We start from the raw sequence: 18,663 nt of genomic DNA, 5'->3' as shown, positions 1-18,663 counted from the left end.
GGCTCTAAAATGTATCAACCTACAGGAGAATTTCAATGAATTTCCGTTCAAACTAATTTTACTTGCGTAAAATGTTACATACAATAAAAAAAAAACAAAGTTTGAATTTGCATGAGTTAACTTGAATTAACTGTTGTTCTTCGCTTAAACTTCCAGTATTACATAGCTCGTAAAAGTGTGCATCGACAATTTCTCTTTCAATAACTGTGCAATATCTTCAGATTCAAATGTCTTAATTTGTTGATTAGTTGGTTGGTTCCGTTATTACAGTTAAACAAGTTTTATGCCGATGTGTACAAAATTCAGTAGTATTTAATTCATAGTATTGAACCTTACAAATTTTAAGTTTATTTAACTCCCCATATATTTGAATAGATTTATGTCAATACCAACCCCGCCAAGCTTCCTTCTCATCCCAAGCTACCAATTTATTTAAGGTTTCAGATAAAATATCGTCTTAACTATACTTTAAGTTATATCAACGAGGTTAGGATTAATTTGTTCTATCCCCCATTTTAAACTTTGGGAGAAAACGAATTATTACTTTTAGTATGTAATGATAACTTTTAAATTACACTTTATTTTTTAACTTTTTTTTCTAAATAACTTGTTTAAGTTATTTAGAAAAAAAAGTTAAAAAATAAGTTATTATTTCTTTAAAAAGTAAGCTAAAATTTTAAGTAATTTTTACTTTTAGAAAAAAATTAAAAACTTTCTCCCAACATTTAAAATGGGACGTACAAAACAATTATAACCTCGCAATATGAACAAAATAATTCTAACCTCGCGATATGAACAAAATAATTCTAACCTCGCGAAATGCTTTTCTTTCTAAAGCCGTTGCTACACTGGTTGCATATTTTTCCGTTCTGTCTCTCCTGTAAATGTTCGATAGGAATGAAATTATCGTTGTCAAATTATCTTCTTCAAAAAACAACTTTCTTTTCAGTTCAAATATCCACTGCAAAATTTTCTTCAATAGTCTTCTGACTAAGAAAATAGCCATTTTAAATGATCCTTTATATCGATATAGTTGTAACGGCAAGTTACATAATAAAAACAGACTTAGTTCGCATCTTAGACACCCATCACCGTCATCACTTGATTGTTTATGAATACCACTTCCCTGTTTGATTCAAGTAAAACAGTCTTAAAAAAGTTTTTTTTCCAAACATTCTTCACTTTCTTGATCAATTTAGGATTTTTTCTAACATTCATTTTTCTCACCAGTTTTTCTATTTTAAAGAATTAGCCAAAAAAGTTCCATAACCTTATTAGAAATATTAAAAATTACAAATAAAGCGGAAAGTTTAAAATTACTCAAAGTTTACTGGGAAAGAACGAACCAATCACAACTCGTTGAACATATATATCTAGAAAAAAAAAAAAGTCCATTAAAATTGATGAGGTCTTAGAATAAGTTTTTTTTTTTTTTTTTTGCAATAATGAACTCCTAAAACTAATATTATGACCGTCAGAAAATATCATATTAAAATATTAGTGAACATTTTATGTATGTTTTTCTGCTTCATAGAAATTAGCCAAATCTCTATTGTTTTCAGGATTTATTATTTTGCTAAACGATGAGCATTCTTTACAAGAAATATCTCAAAAATGTTTTTTTCGGTTCCGTCAGAAATTACAAATAAATCCTGGCGTAATTTGCTTAAAAAGCTACGTGGAAGATATGAACATTTTTTTCAAATAACCAAATGAAAATTGTTCAAAGCACAGTTTACATTGAGGTTATTCTGCGAGTCTATATTTTATTTTTGTTATAATTTTAAAAATACGTTTTAAAATACCAACATGATTATGTTAACACTCTTTTCAATTCATTTTTACTTTCTACTTCCCCACAATTGGTATTTATTATCTTTTAAGTGAGAAGAATTTATATTAAATGCAGCATTTATCAAATTTATTTAAACAAAACAAACAGAAAAAAAAACTGCAGTTAGGAGGGGTTGACAAAACATGCATTAAACAGGCAATTTAACAAATCACCTAATTTTGAAATTAGAATTTGAGCTCAACTTGGTTCCCCCATTTTTGACCCTCACGCGCAATAACGTCAACTATTAAGTGAAATTTCATTTTTCCTTTTTTAAATTTCTTTTTCTCTGAACCTCTGACAAGGACATACATAAAGAGAAAAATAAAAAATTTAATATCAATAATTTTATTTCAAATTAGGTGGCATTAGAATTTGGTCCACGTCTTCGACCGGGAACTACGACAACATTAACAAAGCGTTGATTGTATTGATGCCTGCGTTTTGCCCGACCAGTTAATGCTTTCTTTTTCTTCTCTTGTTTATCAACCTAGAAATATAATCATATATAAAGCAATAATCATATACCAAATAATGATAAAATCATAATCATTTTGTAATGAAAAAATTATCCTAAGGGGGGTTTATGCTGGTTTAAGTAGTTTAATGTGTAACAAAAGAATTGAATTCCAGGTTGATAATACCTTTGGAGTTTGTCCCTTGACTTTACCAGCACGAGCTAAGGAGCCATGGACTTTACCTATAATACAAAGCAAGAATTGATTGTATATATAAATTATAATAAGCAAATAACAATTCAAACCACTTCAAGTTTTTTATGGTGCTGTTTAATAAAAACATTTCATAGCATAAAAGCAGACTAAAAGGACCATCATCTTTTTAACACTTTTTGAATTGAAATTTACTGTAATAAATGGATTAACTTTTTATGGTCAATAGGTGTTTGTATTACTTGTTGATTTTCGTTATTTAACAGATTTTGGAATTTAATCTTTGACCAACAGGATATTAAATGTACTTTATTCCACCAGATCCAGACAGCATAAATTATGAACCACCACTCTAGAGAATGATCCAATATTTTTTAGTTAGTGAAGAATAGCATTCAACAAAGTTAAGGATATGATTCATGTGTTCCAAACAACCAGTTGATTCTTTACTATTTTACATAACTCTGGAGTCTTTTAAGAGATTTTAAATGATCATATCTTCTTTTCATTTGCAACACACAAAGTTAACACATACTTTTTTAAGTCAATATTAAGCATCACCATTTTTTGTTTGTTTTTAAAAAATAATTATTGAATAGCAATTCTGCACAGCCATAAAGGGTCAAAACAAACCATCATAAGGAATAAGAAGTATCAATTCTTTCTGGAATCTTGTAAATTTGAATGTCTTCATTCTTTTATATTTGCTTTATTTCAAATGACTGATATAGAATTAGGCACTTTATTCATTTTTACTTGTTAAAAACTGAAAAAACAAAATGCTTATGCTTAATTATTATACCCCTCTTTTTCTTTTTTAATGACATCACAAACTCCTACTTTGGAAACTCTAAATTAAGCTGCAGCTCTACAATGAGATAAAACACTTAAAACATCTTTAATGAGTTCCTGTTTCTCCTGCAAAATTCTTTTTGATCTTGCCATTTTTTGAGAAATTGTATTTTAAATATTACTTCAAAATTACTAAAATAAAGGGGGCAAAAATTGCTTGTCACAATTCTATCTATGCAGTTTCCATTTAGCTTTTTTTTTTTTTAAAGTTATGGAACAACACAATAAAAGTAATAACAGCAATTAAAGTCAAAGCAACACCTGGTACCTGCTATAAAAATTCTATTAACTTTTAACAGTAAATTTCTAAGACACAAAGAAAAAAGCAGTAAAAAAGTGAGCTATTATTTTAAGCTGCTACTTCTTTTTAGCTGTATATCATTAACATTGTATTTTGATAGTTAATTATTCATACAGCAGATTTGAAATTACATAAACTGGTTAGCAGAATGTTGAAAGGTTCTGCTTACCAGCTTATGTAATTTCAAATCTACTGTTCATTATGTTTATTCAGCATGCATATTTTGTTATAATGACATAGAGTAATATACAAGTATATTATAAAAATTTATTACATATTTCAGATTTACTTATAACTCAGTATAAGTTCAGCTTCTCTTGTTTGTTTAAATTTATATATAGAATTATAAGTGTCATACAAAGATACATGAAATTGAAACAAATTAAAGCATATTGGCATAATTAAAAAAAACTAAGTATCTATTATACTATAGAATCATTAAAATTTGAAACTTGGCACATTAAACAACTTCCTCAACTTAAGGCAGAGATGTCAGATGTCTTATATTAAAACTTTTTACCTCCAAGAATTTTTACTCCAAGATGAACAGTAGACAAATTATCGATATAGCTTTCAGATAAAGTTTTTTCATCATCCAAACAATGACCGGATAATGTAAGAACTTGACTTTCTACTGGAACTCCACTTCTAAATGATATCAACTCTTTTAAATCGCTGACTTTAATGCTAGGACTTAGGTCATATGTTGTAATAGTTTCCCCATGAACGAAGAACTGCATTTTCAATGAAGAGCGCAACCCGCTCACGATGTAGCCGTTTTTAAAAGGATGTTAAATTAGAGACAAGTTGCGCATGTTGTCTCGCATAATAAACCATCATGGTGAAAGATATGAACCTCCGTTTGAGAGCTTTTATTGACAAACTTACTTGATGGTTAAGCCTGATTTTGAAATTTGATTTATCACAGCGCTAGTTCAAAAGTTTAGAATTCTTAATGAATAAAATTAAAAACACGGTGCTGCAAGGAAAAGAAGAAGGGAGAGGGGGAGCTAAAGAATCTTTCGCCTCCCCATCTCATTTACGCACTCGGTCTTTTTGGCTTTGGTATATATTTTTTCTTCATACTGGTCAACTTAGCTTTTTTTAGCTTTTTTCTTCCACCTAAGAATTGTGGTACCATGGCTATTAAAACACTTTTTTTATGTAAGGTTGTAAAATGAACTTAGTTGATCTAAACAGTCATTTCATAAAGTACGATTGAAAAAAGCGATTCTTTCTGTTTACAGGTATACATAAAACTATTTTTCCATAAAGCTATGGCTTGAATATCGGGTTAATTTTTGAATATTTATAACGTAAATTACACCGTATAATTTGCATTTTCACCTTTTCCCACGAACTATATCGACGGAGGAAACACTTTATGTGCTGAATCGACACCATTTTACAGAACGTAAACCGACTGATGTTTCATTAGTCAAGATGGCGGTAAGTTTCGTACACGATTTCGGAGAATCAGGTTTGATACCTCTTTCTTAGATTTGTTAATTTTTATTGGTACTGTCAGTTAAAGTCCATTAATTTTTGAGACTTTTCAAGATTAAACTTATTTTTTTCTGATAATTACAGTATTGTCATAAAGTCAAAGGGTAGTGAGTAAATGTTTTGATCATTATAGCTTTTAAACATTACAACAAACAAACAGTTACTTTTTTCTGAAATTTAAAAAGAAAATCTAAAAAAGGTTTCTTTAAATTCGGTTTAATATCTACTAATATATTACTCAAATCTAAATTATACAAATATAAGTAAACAAAAAACAAAACAACCCTTATATAATTAAAAAAAAACCAACTTAAAAAACACTGCATGAAGGTAAAGACTAATCACTTAAAAAAGGAAAACTAATTAAATGATAAATACTTTGTCATTGGGTAGTTAGACATCAATTAAGCATGAGATGGAGTGTATAGGGTTCTATTCTTTGCTTGTGCTTGGTGACAGACATCTTTAGTTCTTTCAAATTCTACAAGCTGATTGTTAATAGAGATTTAAAACTTTTAGCTGTTGCCCTCCACTTAAACTGACATTGTAAAACCATTTAATAAACCAGTTTTGAACCTGCTTGGGTACAGTAACATCTTGGGCACAATAGACACCTTCCACTTCTTTGTGATGTGTGACAACTCTTTATTTAAAAATTGATACTAGACTGTGTTTGTCTCTTACTCTTGTAATTAGTGAATATCCTTATTGATGGTAACTATAGAATTTTTTTAAGTTGGTGCTGGTAAAACATTAAACACATGGTCTTGGTATTTCATTAGCATACTATTGTTATATATTGTGTTATTTTTAGGTGTAATTAACTCCAATAGCTTAGTTGGTTTAATTAGCTAATAATGTTCCTATATTAAGTTGTAAGTTTCATACAATAAAGTTATATCTGTCTCCTATCTTTATGGCAATAAATAATGGCAAATTTTAATGAGTTCCTAATTTCTTTTTTAAATATGAATTTTTTTTTATTAATTTAAATGATTTCCTTTTTATGTATGTATGTATGTATGTATGTATGTATGTATGTATGTATGTATGTATGTATGTATGTATGTATGTATGTATGGCTTTAATAATTGATAAATGAAGATATTTTTCTAGCTTAAAGATTTGAAGAAAGGCCAGAAACAGATTGATAAAGAGAATGCAAAAAATCTACAATTTTATGCATACATCATTCTTGGTGTTTTAGTATGTGCAGCTATTTAGTTTTTTATTACAAATGAAAAATGAAGCATTCAGACATTTTTGTATTCATACTCTTTATGTATTTTGTTATAATAGAATGCTGTATTCTCAATCTAAGCATACAATTGAGATTTTGGATTAGAGAAAACATAAATTTTTTTGCTAGGAAACTGAGTTCAACTCTTAACTGATCAGATGAATATTGGACTATGGGTTTTTTATATTAGCATTGTTTATATACAAAACTTTACATATATGAGCATTCATAATATCCATACAATTTTGTTGAAAAGTGAGGAAACAAGAGCTTCACTAGCAAACTTTTGTGGATCCTTTTGAAAATTCTCTTCAAATGTAAAATTTTATTTAAAATAGGTTCATGTAAAAATTTTAATATTAAAAAGAATAATAAAAATTACATCCAAAGTTTAAAAGAAGCCATTCAAAATTAAATCAAAGGGATTCACAAATGATAGGGTGTATTGTTATAGAATGTATTATATATGACATTTTATAATAAAATCAGGCTGTGACTGTTATTGCTTTTTAATTTCAATAGGTCATATACATAGTTGTTAGCTTCCTGTTCCTTGAGCTGAGATGGTCAACTTATGTAAGTGTATTTAGTTTTTTTGTGTAGACTAAATTTTTCTCTGTTTTTTCTGACATTCGGAGCTTATCTTATTAAACAAAAAAAACTGAATAATGCTTTTGCTCTTCATATGGCTTTCCATTGGTAAATAGTGTTATTGTGATTGCATAAAACCTAAGTTAAATTTAAATCAAGGTTACTTTTAAGGCAAGGTTTGAAGTGTGTAGTTAGGAAAAAAGTTTTTAACAGGTTTTGTTTTTTATATCAGAATTGTCCTATTATTTTTGTGATATAGTCATCTCCCATAAAATTGTATACAATCTTTTTGACAAACTTTTTAAAAATTAAATTATTTTTTTAAAAAAAAAAAGAGTACTCAAAAAATATCTAAAGGAAACAACTTTGTCTGTTTTTACAAACAAAGTTGTTGTTCTACAAACAAAGTTGAGTTTTCTGGGAATAAATTATATCCATGTGTGATGTGAGTACATCTAACTGCTCAAAAAGACCATTGAAAGTGTTACCAGTGTCTAGTGAAGCTTGATTATATTTCTCTTTTGAAATTTTAGCTAAACAACATTGTTGACTTTTATCTTTAACCACAAGCAATTCTGGAGTCTTACCTTTCTTGATAAACTTGCTTGATTAACTTTTGAATAAATAATGCTTTATAGTTTTGTATTTTGTGATCAAATTATCAATCTATAAATATCTTTAATCCATTCTTCAAATGAAATTATGTCTATCCAGCTTCTCTAATGGCTGCAGTACTTAGAGGCTAACCAGAGATTTAGACTTACCATGAAAAATGGTCTGCTTCCCACTGCAGTAGCTACTCCCAAGCCCATGAAGCATAAATTTTTGTGTTAATCACCAGCTCAAATATGATTCTTTGTTCAAAGAAGTTTTCCAGCCAACCACAATGAAACAAATATAATTAATCTGAATTTAAAATTGAATGTTAAATTATTTTGTTTGCTACATTAAGTCAACTGTTAGAGGCTTGTTTATTTTCTCTGCAATTTAATGCAATTAATTTTTAAAACTTGGGTAGATATGGTAACATCTTTGCTTCACTCAGCCAACATTTAAAGATTACTTGATCTAACAAAAACATTTTCTCAACATTTGTATTGTTTTCTCTACCTTTGTGTTGTTTTCTCAACCTTTTTGTTGTTTTCTCAACTTTTGTGTTGTTTTCTCAACCTTTGTGTTGTTTCTTTTCTGCAACACTTCAAAAATATTGTCTTTATCAATAACAACATACTTAAGACTTGTGTTTTTTAAATAATTTTAGCTTGGTTTTTTCATTCCAACCTTTATCTATGCTGGTTCCTACAAGTTTTTAAGTAGTATGGTATCAGGAGGAATGGATCTGGCTATGGAAGGTGGCATGGCTGAGCATGCTAAAGATTTGTTACTAGTTACTGCTATCGTTCAACTTTTAAGTTTAATTTCAAATTATCTATGGTTGCTTTGGCTTGTAGTAAGTTTCTTTGTTAATAATTTAATATTTTGATTTAATTTTTTATAGCATTATTCTTAAGCTCAAGTTGAATTTAAATTTGCATTTTTGCAAGTCTGTACTTTTGTATCATGTATGATATTAAATGATTAACTAGTTGTATTATTTCATTCATGCTGACAGTTGAAGAAAAACTTTTATTAGTATCCACAGCAAAGTTTAACTGTAGATCACATCTACTAATAAAATTTGCTTACAGATTCGCATACTATGTATATTAAAAACTACTTTTTACATATTAGGTTCCTGGGCGTGCCTTCTACATGCTGTGGGTAAATCTTTTAGCCCCATGGTTCTTTGCCCCTCCTCCACCTGAGATGGATGAAAAGCAGCAAAAAAAGCAAGAAAGAAAAATGAAGCGACAAATTGTTTATAAATAGTTTTTCATACAAAAGAAGTCAAACAAAACGAAAATTCGAACTTGGTTTTAGTTAGAGTTTTACTTATTATAGTATCATTATTCTTAAATAATATCATCTCGGATAAAAGAGTAAAGATTTAATAATAAAGATTGGTTAATATAATCAATTTCAAAGCAAATTGTTCTTTTGGATTTCCAAAAATTAAAAAGAAAAATGCTTTAAATCCTGTTTATATGAAACAAATTTTAAAAAGATTGTTGAGGATAGTTTTGTTGAGGAATTTTGAGATTCTTAAAAAAGGATTTTTCCTGGAAAAATGTTATTTGGATTTGAAAGGTTTTTTATGGGTGTATATAATTTGCATTGGAATTAATTATTTATTTTAAGTTAAATTGTAATCATTTGTTTGATTAAAAATAAATTATTGTTTTTATTTGGGATCGTTGTGAAGATATCCTTTTGTTTGCCGTTGGAAACAGATGCTGACATCATTTTCAAATAGGGTTTTTGTGTTTTTTTTCATACGAAATCGCAATCATGTAAATTCTTAACTTTTTTGATTTTTGGCAAATTAGATAACAGATATCTTCCATCAATTCATCAATTAAATAACAATTAGATATCTTTCATTATTTCTGACTATTATGGACTTCTTTCAAAACTATCACTTATATAACCTTTGGCTACTGGAACAAATACAGAGCCTAAAATTATATTATAATCTCTGAGACAGGATTGTATCAGTTTTATTTTTAGTAGAAACTAAGGACACCTGTTAAGGACATAAAAAGCTTTTCTAATTATTCTCTTGCAGTTTATTGAAGGACCAGATCGCTTAAAAAAAAACCTGTTCGTTTTTAAAATCCCATGAGTTTTATGACTTAATAACAACATACGTTAAAAAATCAATTTTCCGTACGTCATGCAATTCATTTTCACTTTTGAGCCATCAGTTCTTCATTTACGCATCAATGAAAGCTTACTCCTTCACGTAATATTTTTGAAAATAAATTTAATGTTCTCAAATAATAAAAAGCTCAAACTTAAGTTATCCAAGTAATATTTCAAAAGATACTTTCCTGCAATCTTGAAAACAGTTGTGGTGTGATCTCACAAATAAGAATCTGAGGAGCGATTTGGAACTTTAACTCTTAAAGTTATGAAGAAATTTAAAATTATTCACTTATTGAAACAATTTAAGGACTAAAAATATCATCACGATATCATGAAGCTTGCTCTACTGTCACTACTAGCTCTTTACCAATGCTTCTTTATATAACAAAGAATGATCTGCATCCAAATTATCAATTGCTCAGAAAGTACTTTTAACGATTCCAGTGTCAGCTACAACTAAAATCGCTTAAAGTAAAAATACAACTTTTTCTATCTTTTTATTTTATATATATATATATATATATATATATATATATATATATATATATATATATATATATATATATATATATATATATATATATATATATATATGGAAAATGTAAACAGCGGTAATAACTTCGAAGCGGATCTCAAATACGCGTAGACCAGCTTCTAACATGCCAGGGTAAATTAACTCACATTTACAAGTTTCAATAGAAAGAAAGAGTATTTTGAATGACAGAATGTCATTTTTAAGATTTCAGTTTATAAGTCTCTTTATTATTCCGTTAACAAAATTTATTACGATGTGAGATAAGCTTTTGGCTCCGCATTTTGTCTGGCGCCAAAAGTATTAGTAAAAATCCGGTTTGTTTTTTCTTCTACAAAAAAATGAAATTGTAAATATTTATTTTGGATCTATTTTTGTAATTGCAGTCATAATTGTCTCTAAATTCATTAAAAGGGTTATTAAGTGTCACTTGCCTTTAATTTAAAAAATCTCTTACTAATTAAGAGACTGTCCTGTTGTAAACAAGATATTTGGTAGTCTACTTGGGTCGCCAATTCTAAGTGGTAAAAAGCGCTCTCTTTACCCGCACACACCGCCTTTCTAAAACAAAATGAAATAGAGATTTAGTTTTTGATAAATTTTTTAAGCAAGCATTTTTTTTAAAAGTCATCAAATACCAGATTTAAGGGCTATACATCTCAAAAAAATGCTAATGAAAAAAAGATTGTTAAGTATGAAATATTTATGGATCCGTCTTTTAAAACATCGAACATATTTTTATTTTTAGAGCCAAAAAAAAAAAAAAAAAGCAATTAGTTTAAATGATTCGGGAAAAGAACAATTAAAAAAACGATTTAATTATCTAATTTATGTCAAATGTTTGCAATATTAAAGTTTTATGTTTTGTACTTGTTTAGAGTTTTTAAAATTAACTTGGGTGTTGTGGAAAGTTCGATAAAAGATTGGAACCAGCAGTTGTAAGACACGGATCATATTTGATAGATGCAAATCCTAAAGTTCTGGACGATCAAAAAGAGTACAGTAAGACAGTTTGGCAAAAGTTTTGGTATAAAATTTCTTAACATAAATTTTTCATGTTTAGAAAAGAAAGTCTCTTTTTGAAAGTTTTGTGGCAAGTAACAAATAAATTTAATTAGGTTGAACTACTGATTTTAAAAACTAAACGGATGGAGAATAAATAGCCCCTCTTCCGTTGCCCTCACTTCCGCCACCCCCAATTTCTTTCTCTTTAACCTCGTTTGTGTTTGCTTTCAAATAAGAAAATTCTTGTAAAATAACACTTAACTCTCTATGGCTATGTTTATATTAGAGTTTTTTTTAAACGGAATCCCAAATACTTTCGGTTTCTTTTCCTTTAAAGAAAAAATATCGAAAACACTAAACAGATGAAAAACACTGCTCATTTGATTTAAACAAAATAATTTACGTCAGAACTTAAATCAGAAATAAATATCAAGATTTACATCGAATCAAAAAATAGCAAAATAATATGTAAGCTTCAGTACTTTTTTTCATCGTTTGTTTCAAAGATATGCGGTTAAGTTCTCGGTCACTCAAGACGTTTTACTCGCTTCGACTCTCTCCACCTTTACAATAAGTAACTTTTTATGAGAAGTTTAGTTAAAGACTTATTTGTAATTATTCCGAAAATGGCAATAAAAATTTGCGTCATAAGTAATTAGTAAGCCCTAATAATTTTTCGTAGCTTTTCAAGCCAGAAATGGTTTTCCCCAAATGTTACGCAAGAATTTGTTTTGAGTCAATTAATACAGAAACCGTAAGTTTGAGATGTAAAACGTAGGACTGAAAAATGTTGATCGAAGTTAAATAAAGATTATTCTTAGTAAAAACTCAAAGTTGAATATCTCTAAAAGTATGTATACAACAGTTATAAAAAAATTCAGTTTTAGTTTCAATTTTATCTTGTTGGTTTGATACTTAAATAGAGCTCACAAATATAAAGTTCACTACGTCACTATGTTAGAGATTATGTTCATTTTGTTGTCAGCAGCCTTTACATTTTTTTTTTCTTTTTTTTTAAAAAATTTGAAGGGAAAATGGGGAAAAAATTTGACTAATTTTTTACATTTTTTACAAGATTCCCTATTTCTCTAACTGATAATTAAAGTTATTTTTAACTTTCATGGCATATTTATTATCACTATATATATATATATATATATATATATATATATATATATATATATATATATATATATATATATATATATGTATGTATGTATGTATGTATGTATGTATGTATGTATTAGAAGTACATACGTATCACTATATGCATACATATATATTTGTAATAATGTTGGTAAACAAAACTAATTCTTTCGAAAAATTTTTCAAAAAATCTTTTTTTAGAAAAAGTTGCACTGTCCAATTTTTTATAAAATTTAGTATGTAAATCAAATCATTTGATTTAAAAAGTTATACAAAATAAACAACAAACTTGTTTTTCAAGCTTTTGAATAGATATAGTAATTAACTCAAGCTAAATAACATGGTTCTTATTATACTAATAATAATGTTGTGATAATACATTATCTGTAAGTGGTATTAATGTATTATCTGTAATATATATTATCTGTAATTATAGATAAATACCAGTTATAGATAAAATTTGAATTATTCCTACTAGCTATCTTAAATCAGAATTCTGCTGTTAATTTAGTGCTCTTAAATTGAATTTAAATTTAATAACAGTCAAATTTTTACAAGAACAAGAAAAATCTTTACTTCCTTGATAATTCCTTTGAAATAATCAAGAATTTATAATTATGCATTATATGTAAACAAATATTTAAAATAGAGTTAAAGTGTATTAAGTATGGATGGTAACTAGTGGTCTTTCAATAGCATCCAATATTGAATCAAAATTAATAATTCATTTTAGTAAAGGAGAAGCTATTCATTCTTTTTTTTTAATTGAAATTTTCCATTTTTAACTCATCTCATATAAGTTTCACAAGAACTGTTAATGGGTTTTCTTCTCAAACTTTTGTTGCTTAATGAAATAAAATTTTCTCAATTTGGCTCCTAATTTTTGAAAAAATAGAATGTATAATTATTTTTCTATTATTTTGTAATATTATGTTGTGAGTTAAATTAGATATTACTGTTTGTCTGTGTTTATTTGTTTAAATGATATTTTAATTTAATTTTGAAGTGAATTACCTTAAGTCACTTAATCAAATCAAAAAAAAGTTTAGTTGGGTATTATTTTTACTTTTCTAATAAAATCAATGACATGCTATTGAAACTACCAAGGACTTCTTTTGAGCTACAAATATTACTTTAATGTAAAGGATTTGATTTTTAAATTTTTTTAAACTGTATCATATATCTTCAAATTAGAATAACATAGATTAAATACTCAATATATTTGTGTGCTTTTAATCACTGAGGAAATAATTCAATTTTCTGAATATACTTCAAGAAAAAAGCAATTGATGTTTTAGTATGAAAGTTACTTGTATTTTTTTTTATATATATATACACATACATACATACATACATACATACATACATACATACATACATACATACATACATACATACATACATACATACATACATACATACATACATACATACATACATACATACATACATACATACATACTTATATGCCATGTGGAAGTGATTTTTGATTCAGTAAATAACTTATGCTAGATAAAGAAGTGTTTTTGTTTATATGTAAGTAAAGATATTGTCAATCACAGTTGCTATTACTGTTATTTTAGAGCAATTTATTATTAAAGCTGTAAATGCTGCCTCGAACTTCATAAGGTAATAAATTGTTAAATCACTTTTATGTTTATAAATTTCTTAGAAAGTGTTTTATAAGTAACTAATTACAGCACCATTCCTATAAAGTCAAAAATATATATTAACTGATTGAGGAGTAAGAGTATCAACTTTCTCTAGTTGGCAATCAATCTAGTTGGATCATTTTATATTTTCTAAATGAGTATTTTTTTGTTTCCAGTTTATATTTTCATGATTCTAGTTTGAATGCATTTGAAATCAACTTTGAAAACTTTCATAATGATACTGTAAAAACTTCAAATAATGAAAGCTGTAAAAATGTTACATAAACTATATCTTGATAAAGGTGTTTTTCAAAAATTTGGAATCTTTTATTTTCATCTAGAAAGAGATATTTGATTTTTATGAGATTTAGATAAAAAAAAATACCCATAACGCAAGAGTTCAACCTTGAGTGTGAAAAGTTTAAAGTTTTTTTTCCTTTCAGCGGTTATGTTTTTCCAGAAATATGGCTCAACCAGTCTATTACCTGTTGATTTATTAAAAGTAGAGGTTGAAATTCATTTATTGAGCTGATCATTAACTTTGTCTTTAGTTTTGAAAGTGTTGATAAAACTGATGTAAGCTTTTGATGGTTCTAATCAAAACAAAAACTAATTGCATTTTGCTAATTGGTGTATTGTGATTGATTAATTTTTAGAATTTCTATTTATAAATTTTCAGTTTAAAAATATGTTTCTAGAGTACCTAATTGAGTAAATTTAAAGATTTTGAATCTTTGTAAAGTGCCATATGTGCATAATAAAAAAATTCTGACTGAAGCTTTAACTTTAACCATGTTTAGGCAAAGAAGCACCTTCAGCTACATATGTTATGAGGATTTAAAGATTTTACATTAAATTACTCTGTTAGTCATATTACAATTAATCTGTTGTTAAATATGTTATTGAGCATGAAAAAAAAAAGTGATAGTTGCAGTTTATTTTAAAAGTTCATTTTAATAAGCACTTAATATGCAAAATCATCTTAACATAAAAATAAACTGTGAGGTTTTCATTCTTGTGCTTTAAAAATGATTTACTCTATTATGACTTATTCGATTTGTCAGCTGTTGAATAGTGTCCAACTTGTTTTTATTGTTGTTTGCAAATTTCAATAAAATTTTATTGATTGTTATCATGCTTTTAAAATTTTTTTTTTGGGTTTAGAGATGTCACCACGTACAGAAGTACTCTTTTATATGTAAGCTTATCCCTTAATATTATCCTATGCACTGTTGTTTATTTTGCAAATATTTTTCAAAACCACTTAAGTTCAGTGTTTTTGAAAATATGGTACAATTTAAAAACATTTTTTACAAACATTACTTTTATAGAGCCTCTCAAGACACCTCTAGTTTCCTGATTAAAATGATGTTTTTTTTTATGTTAAAAAAAAAAAACATTTATTATATTGATTAAATTATAATTAAATTTTTCCAAATAATAAAAAAAAAAAAAATTAAAAAACTGCTGCATTTACTACTCAAAACAAGCCCAAGTTTCCTGATTAAAACAATATCTTTTTATAGTTAAAACACAGAGAAATAGTTATATTGAGGTATAAAAAAGTCTCTTTAATGAGTGATTTTTTTCACTGGTGCCAATGCTAAGTTTTGGCCAAGCTAAGTTTTAGCCAAGCTATGTGGAATAGAGAAAGAAGTTAGTTCATTCTCAAAAGTTTGGTTGTCACCTCCTCATCAAAAGCCATTTTTTAAAAAAAACACACTTTTTTATGGAAGTTACTCACATATATTCTATGCATAAATGTTACTTATGTATAAATGTCAATCCACCAAATTTGGTGGAATTCTTCTGGTTTAAAAAGATATACACCATCTGGTGGAGTTTGTCCAAAGATAATGAGTGTCTATGTGCATTCACAATAGTCATCTTTTGGAAATATTGTAGCATATCCATTAGTAGGTAGATGAGAAGAATGTTTTAAGATCTTTGATATTTTGGAACCAAACCCCTTTAAACTCTAAAGTTTTAGTTAGCAACTCCCATTCGGTAACACCCAAAGGTTTTACTTACATTTTGGAGCATCAGACACATACAAAGCTAGCTGTTCATTTTGCACAGTTAAGGGCACCAAACTGGTAAGGGTTGAGACTCATATTTTTAACATTCTCAGCAATCCTCTATAAGTTTAACATTCTACTTTAATGATTTGGAGATATATATTTGACATTTTAACTTTATTTTCTTTCAATCAGTAAGAATTAAAGTAGTTATATTATTCATTAGATGTTTTGTTGTGTCAGTAACTGACACAATATTTAATGAGTGCTACAGTTATTCAGTATATATTAATGTGGTTTTTTAAAAAATTTGTTATAAAAACATACAATTGTGAAAATATTTTTTACAAAAAATTGAGAGTTGCTTTGAGAATTTTTGAAGGAGTCCTAGAAATATTTTTTTGATTTTTTAAAAATAAATTTAAGTTTTACCCTAGAGTCAAAGCAAGGTTTTTTTTTGAGATTTTGAAACCTGACATTTAATTTATGTGACTTTCATTGTGTACCCATTGTGAATTCTTTTTGTAGATAGAATGAGATTTGGCAACTTTTTTTTATTTCCATCAATGTTTTAGTGTCATCGTTGTGGTTGTTGTAATAAAGCTGTTGTTTTGGACAGTATACCTCTGCATTAGAAAAAGGAAGAGGTCTAGACAATTAAGAGATGCACGTGTAAGTTACCTAAATGTTGTTAAATTAAATTATGGCAAATGGTTTACTTTCTTGAATGTCTCCTAATAAATATAAATTTTTCTTGTTTTTAAAGAAAGTATTAAAATCTATCAAACTGTTTTTATATTTAAAAAATTTATTTAAAAGTTATAATACAGATTTTTTTTTTTTTCCTTAAATAAAAACCTATATGAGAATTGTTTGAGTTATTTTCTTGGGTTCGCTGACATTCAGGAAGGTACAAAGAAGATGCAACACTCTTCTTCTTAATCCTGGCTATGTCAGTGGCTTAAAGGCTATGAAGATATGGCATATTGCTTGTCATCTAAAAGTAGTTTAGTCTCTATGTTTCAAAATGAAAAGAGTTCTCGAAGATCTCTGTGTCCCCATTCATTTCAACATCTTTTTTTTTCATTTCAACCTTTTACTTAGATGTTGAAATGAATGGGGTCTATTGGTTGCAGCAGAGAGGCCTGTAACAAAATATTAATATTTAAGCTGATAAAGATAAATAAGATAGGAATTTTTAATTATATATAAATAAGATAGGATATATATATATAAATAAGATATAAGTAAGATATATATAAATAAGATAGGATATATATAAATAAGATATATATAAATAAGATAGGATATATATAAATAAGATATATATAAATAAGATAGGAATTTTTACTGTAAGTTTCTCTTTCTTGATTATTTCATTTTTATCTTAATTTTAAGCTTCTTTTTATCTTAAAATTAGGCTGTTGACTTGTGCTATGAAGAGCTTCCTGCCGTACCGCAACCTGCTTATGTTTTTAGTGGATTGACTCCTGAAGACATAAGACAAGTAGTTCTTATTGAGTCTTTGCCAGGTTACCAGCACAATGACCCTTACAAAGTAAATGCTCCTCCTCCGAAGTATGGCGAATCATTTTGTTCCAACTCTATTGACTTTGACATTAACGAACCGTCAACTCGAAGATCAACAGTCGATGCATATATGCGAAATGTTGAAACCAGCGATTTATCTCGGTTATTAGAAAACGAAGAAGACGATTACATATGTATGCAACATGTTACGTAGAACAAACCTTGCGAACTGGGCTCTAACAGAGATCTTTCTATTTCGGGTAGATTTTTAGCGCATAAATGTAGTTTTTTATTTTATAATTTCTAGCATAATTAATTTCGCTTCAATTTACATTTTAAATGATTTTTCGCTTTTGATAAAATCGTTTGAAAAATATAATGATTAGCTTATTCTAGTTTATATTTTATGAGTTTTTTTCGGGTCCTTTTTTTTCCTTACTAAACCGGCTCTTTTTGTAATCAAGTCTCATACGTAGGATGGACTTTCAAGTCTAGCTAAGAAGAAAACAAGCGATATTTTTTTGTGCGCATTTAAGTTGTAGGTATAAATTTGAAGACTTTGTATTTAGTTGTTGATATTTATAGCAGCTATAGAAAATTTTCAAGCAATTTAATTTGTTAACGTATTTGTGTATATACTTTTGTAAATACATATATAAAGCGATACTGTTTTTTTCTTAAAAATCTCTTTGGTTCATCTTTCTGTCGTTTCCTTTTATTTTTAACATTATTTTTTTGTAATGTTTCGTATGTAAAAATATAAAACATTAATTTATAACAAATCCTCGTTATTGAATCTTGTATAAATTTATACCAGTTGTTTAAATATATTTTATATCTTGATGTTATTTCTCGATGCTTTTTCTCGACGTTATAAAAATTATTTTTATTTGAAGAGTTTGATTTCTTAAAATGAGGACTATTTCTGTGTTTAAAGTTGTTGACGCTAGGGTCATATACACACCTCTCCTCAACAACAAGACATACAAGAAAGTTACCACAAAAACTAACTGGTGTTTCTCATCAATACCTCTTCCAAT

The 18,663-nt window shown here is 27.4% G+C and overlaps 3 protein-coding genes across 8 annotated transcripts; 2 read left to right on the top strand and 1 right to left on the bottom strand.

Moving 5' to 3' along the window:
• Positions 1 to 2,081: 2,081 nt before the first annotated feature.
• Positions 2,082 to 4,476, bottom strand: LOC145194387 (ubiquitin-like FUBI-ribosomal protein eS30 fusion protein). 2 transcript variants are annotated; one of them, XM_080072017.2, is made up of 3 exons: positions 4,179 to 4,474; positions 2,479 to 2,534; positions 2,082 to 2,324 (listed from the first exon to the last, which is right to left on the bottom strand). In XM_080072017.2, the coding sequence occupies exons 1-3, from the start codon at positions 4,396 to 4,398 to the stop codon at positions 2,193 to 2,195; spliced, it is 408 nt and encodes a 135-aa protein (XP_079928143.2). In that variant the 5' UTR covers positions 4,399 to 4,474; the 3' UTR covers positions 2,082 to 2,192. The 2 variants fall into 2 exon arrangements, 1 of the variants encoding a protein (XP_079928143.2); XR_016445637.1 differs by lacking the exon at positions 2,082 to 2,324 and having other exon boundaries at positions 2,477 to 3,794; positions 3,933 to 4,476.
• Positions 4,477 to 4,978: 502 nt separating this feature from the next.
• LOC145193919 (transmembrane protein 208-like) lies at positions 4,979 to 9,060 on the top strand. 2 transcript variants are annotated; one of them, XM_090068767.1, is made up of 5 exons: positions 4,979 to 5,107; positions 6,281 to 6,370; positions 6,927 to 6,980; positions 8,257 to 8,445; positions 8,727 to 9,060. In XM_090068767.1, exons 1-5 carry the CDS (start codon positions 5,102 to 5,104, stop codon positions 8,862 to 8,864), a joined length of 477 nt encoding a protein of 158 aa, XP_089924893.1. In that variant the 5' UTR covers positions 4,979 to 5,101; the 3' UTR covers positions 8,865 to 9,060. The 2 variants fall into 2 exon arrangements, with proteins under 2 accessions (XP_089924893.1, XP_089924894.1); XM_090068768.1 differs by having other exon boundaries at positions 5,082 to 5,138.
• Positions 9,061 to 11,720: 2,660 nt separating this feature from the next.
• LOC145194409 (uncharacterized) lies at positions 11,721 to 18,287 on the top strand. Of its 4 annotated transcripts, none has more exons than XM_090069550.1 (5): positions 11,721 to 11,745; positions 14,007 to 14,052; positions 15,240 to 15,273; positions 16,669 to 16,765; positions 17,514 to 18,287. In XM_090069550.1, exons 3-5 carry the CDS (start codon positions 15,242 to 15,244, stop codon positions 17,835 to 17,837), a joined length of 453 nt encoding a protein of 150 aa, XP_089925676.1. In that variant the 5' UTR covers positions 11,721 to 11,745; positions 14,007 to 14,052; positions 15,240 to 15,241; the 3' UTR covers positions 17,838 to 18,287. The 4 variants fall into 4 exon arrangements, with proteins under 4 accessions (XP_089925676.1, XP_089925672.1, XP_089925675.1 ...); XM_090069546.1 differs by lacking the exon at positions 11,721 to 11,745 and adding an exon at positions 11,983 to 12,127; XM_090069549.1 differs by lacking the exon at positions 11,721 to 11,745 and adding an exon at positions 13,240 to 13,321.
• The last annotated feature ends 376 nt before the right edge of the window (positions 18,288 to 18,663 follow it).

Source organism: Hydra viridissima, unplaced genomic scaffold (assembly GCF_058129835.1).
Source record: "Hydra viridissima isolate aposymbiotic clone 2 unplaced genomic scaffold, HvirCarnegie_v1 scaffold_12, whole genome shotgun sequence".
NCBI lineage: Eukaryota > Metazoa > Cnidaria > Hydrozoa > Anthoathecata > Hydridae > Hydra > Hydra viridissima.
The sequence above is the reverse complement of the archived record's forward strand: the minus strand, read 5'-3'. Positions and strand labels throughout refer to the sequence as shown.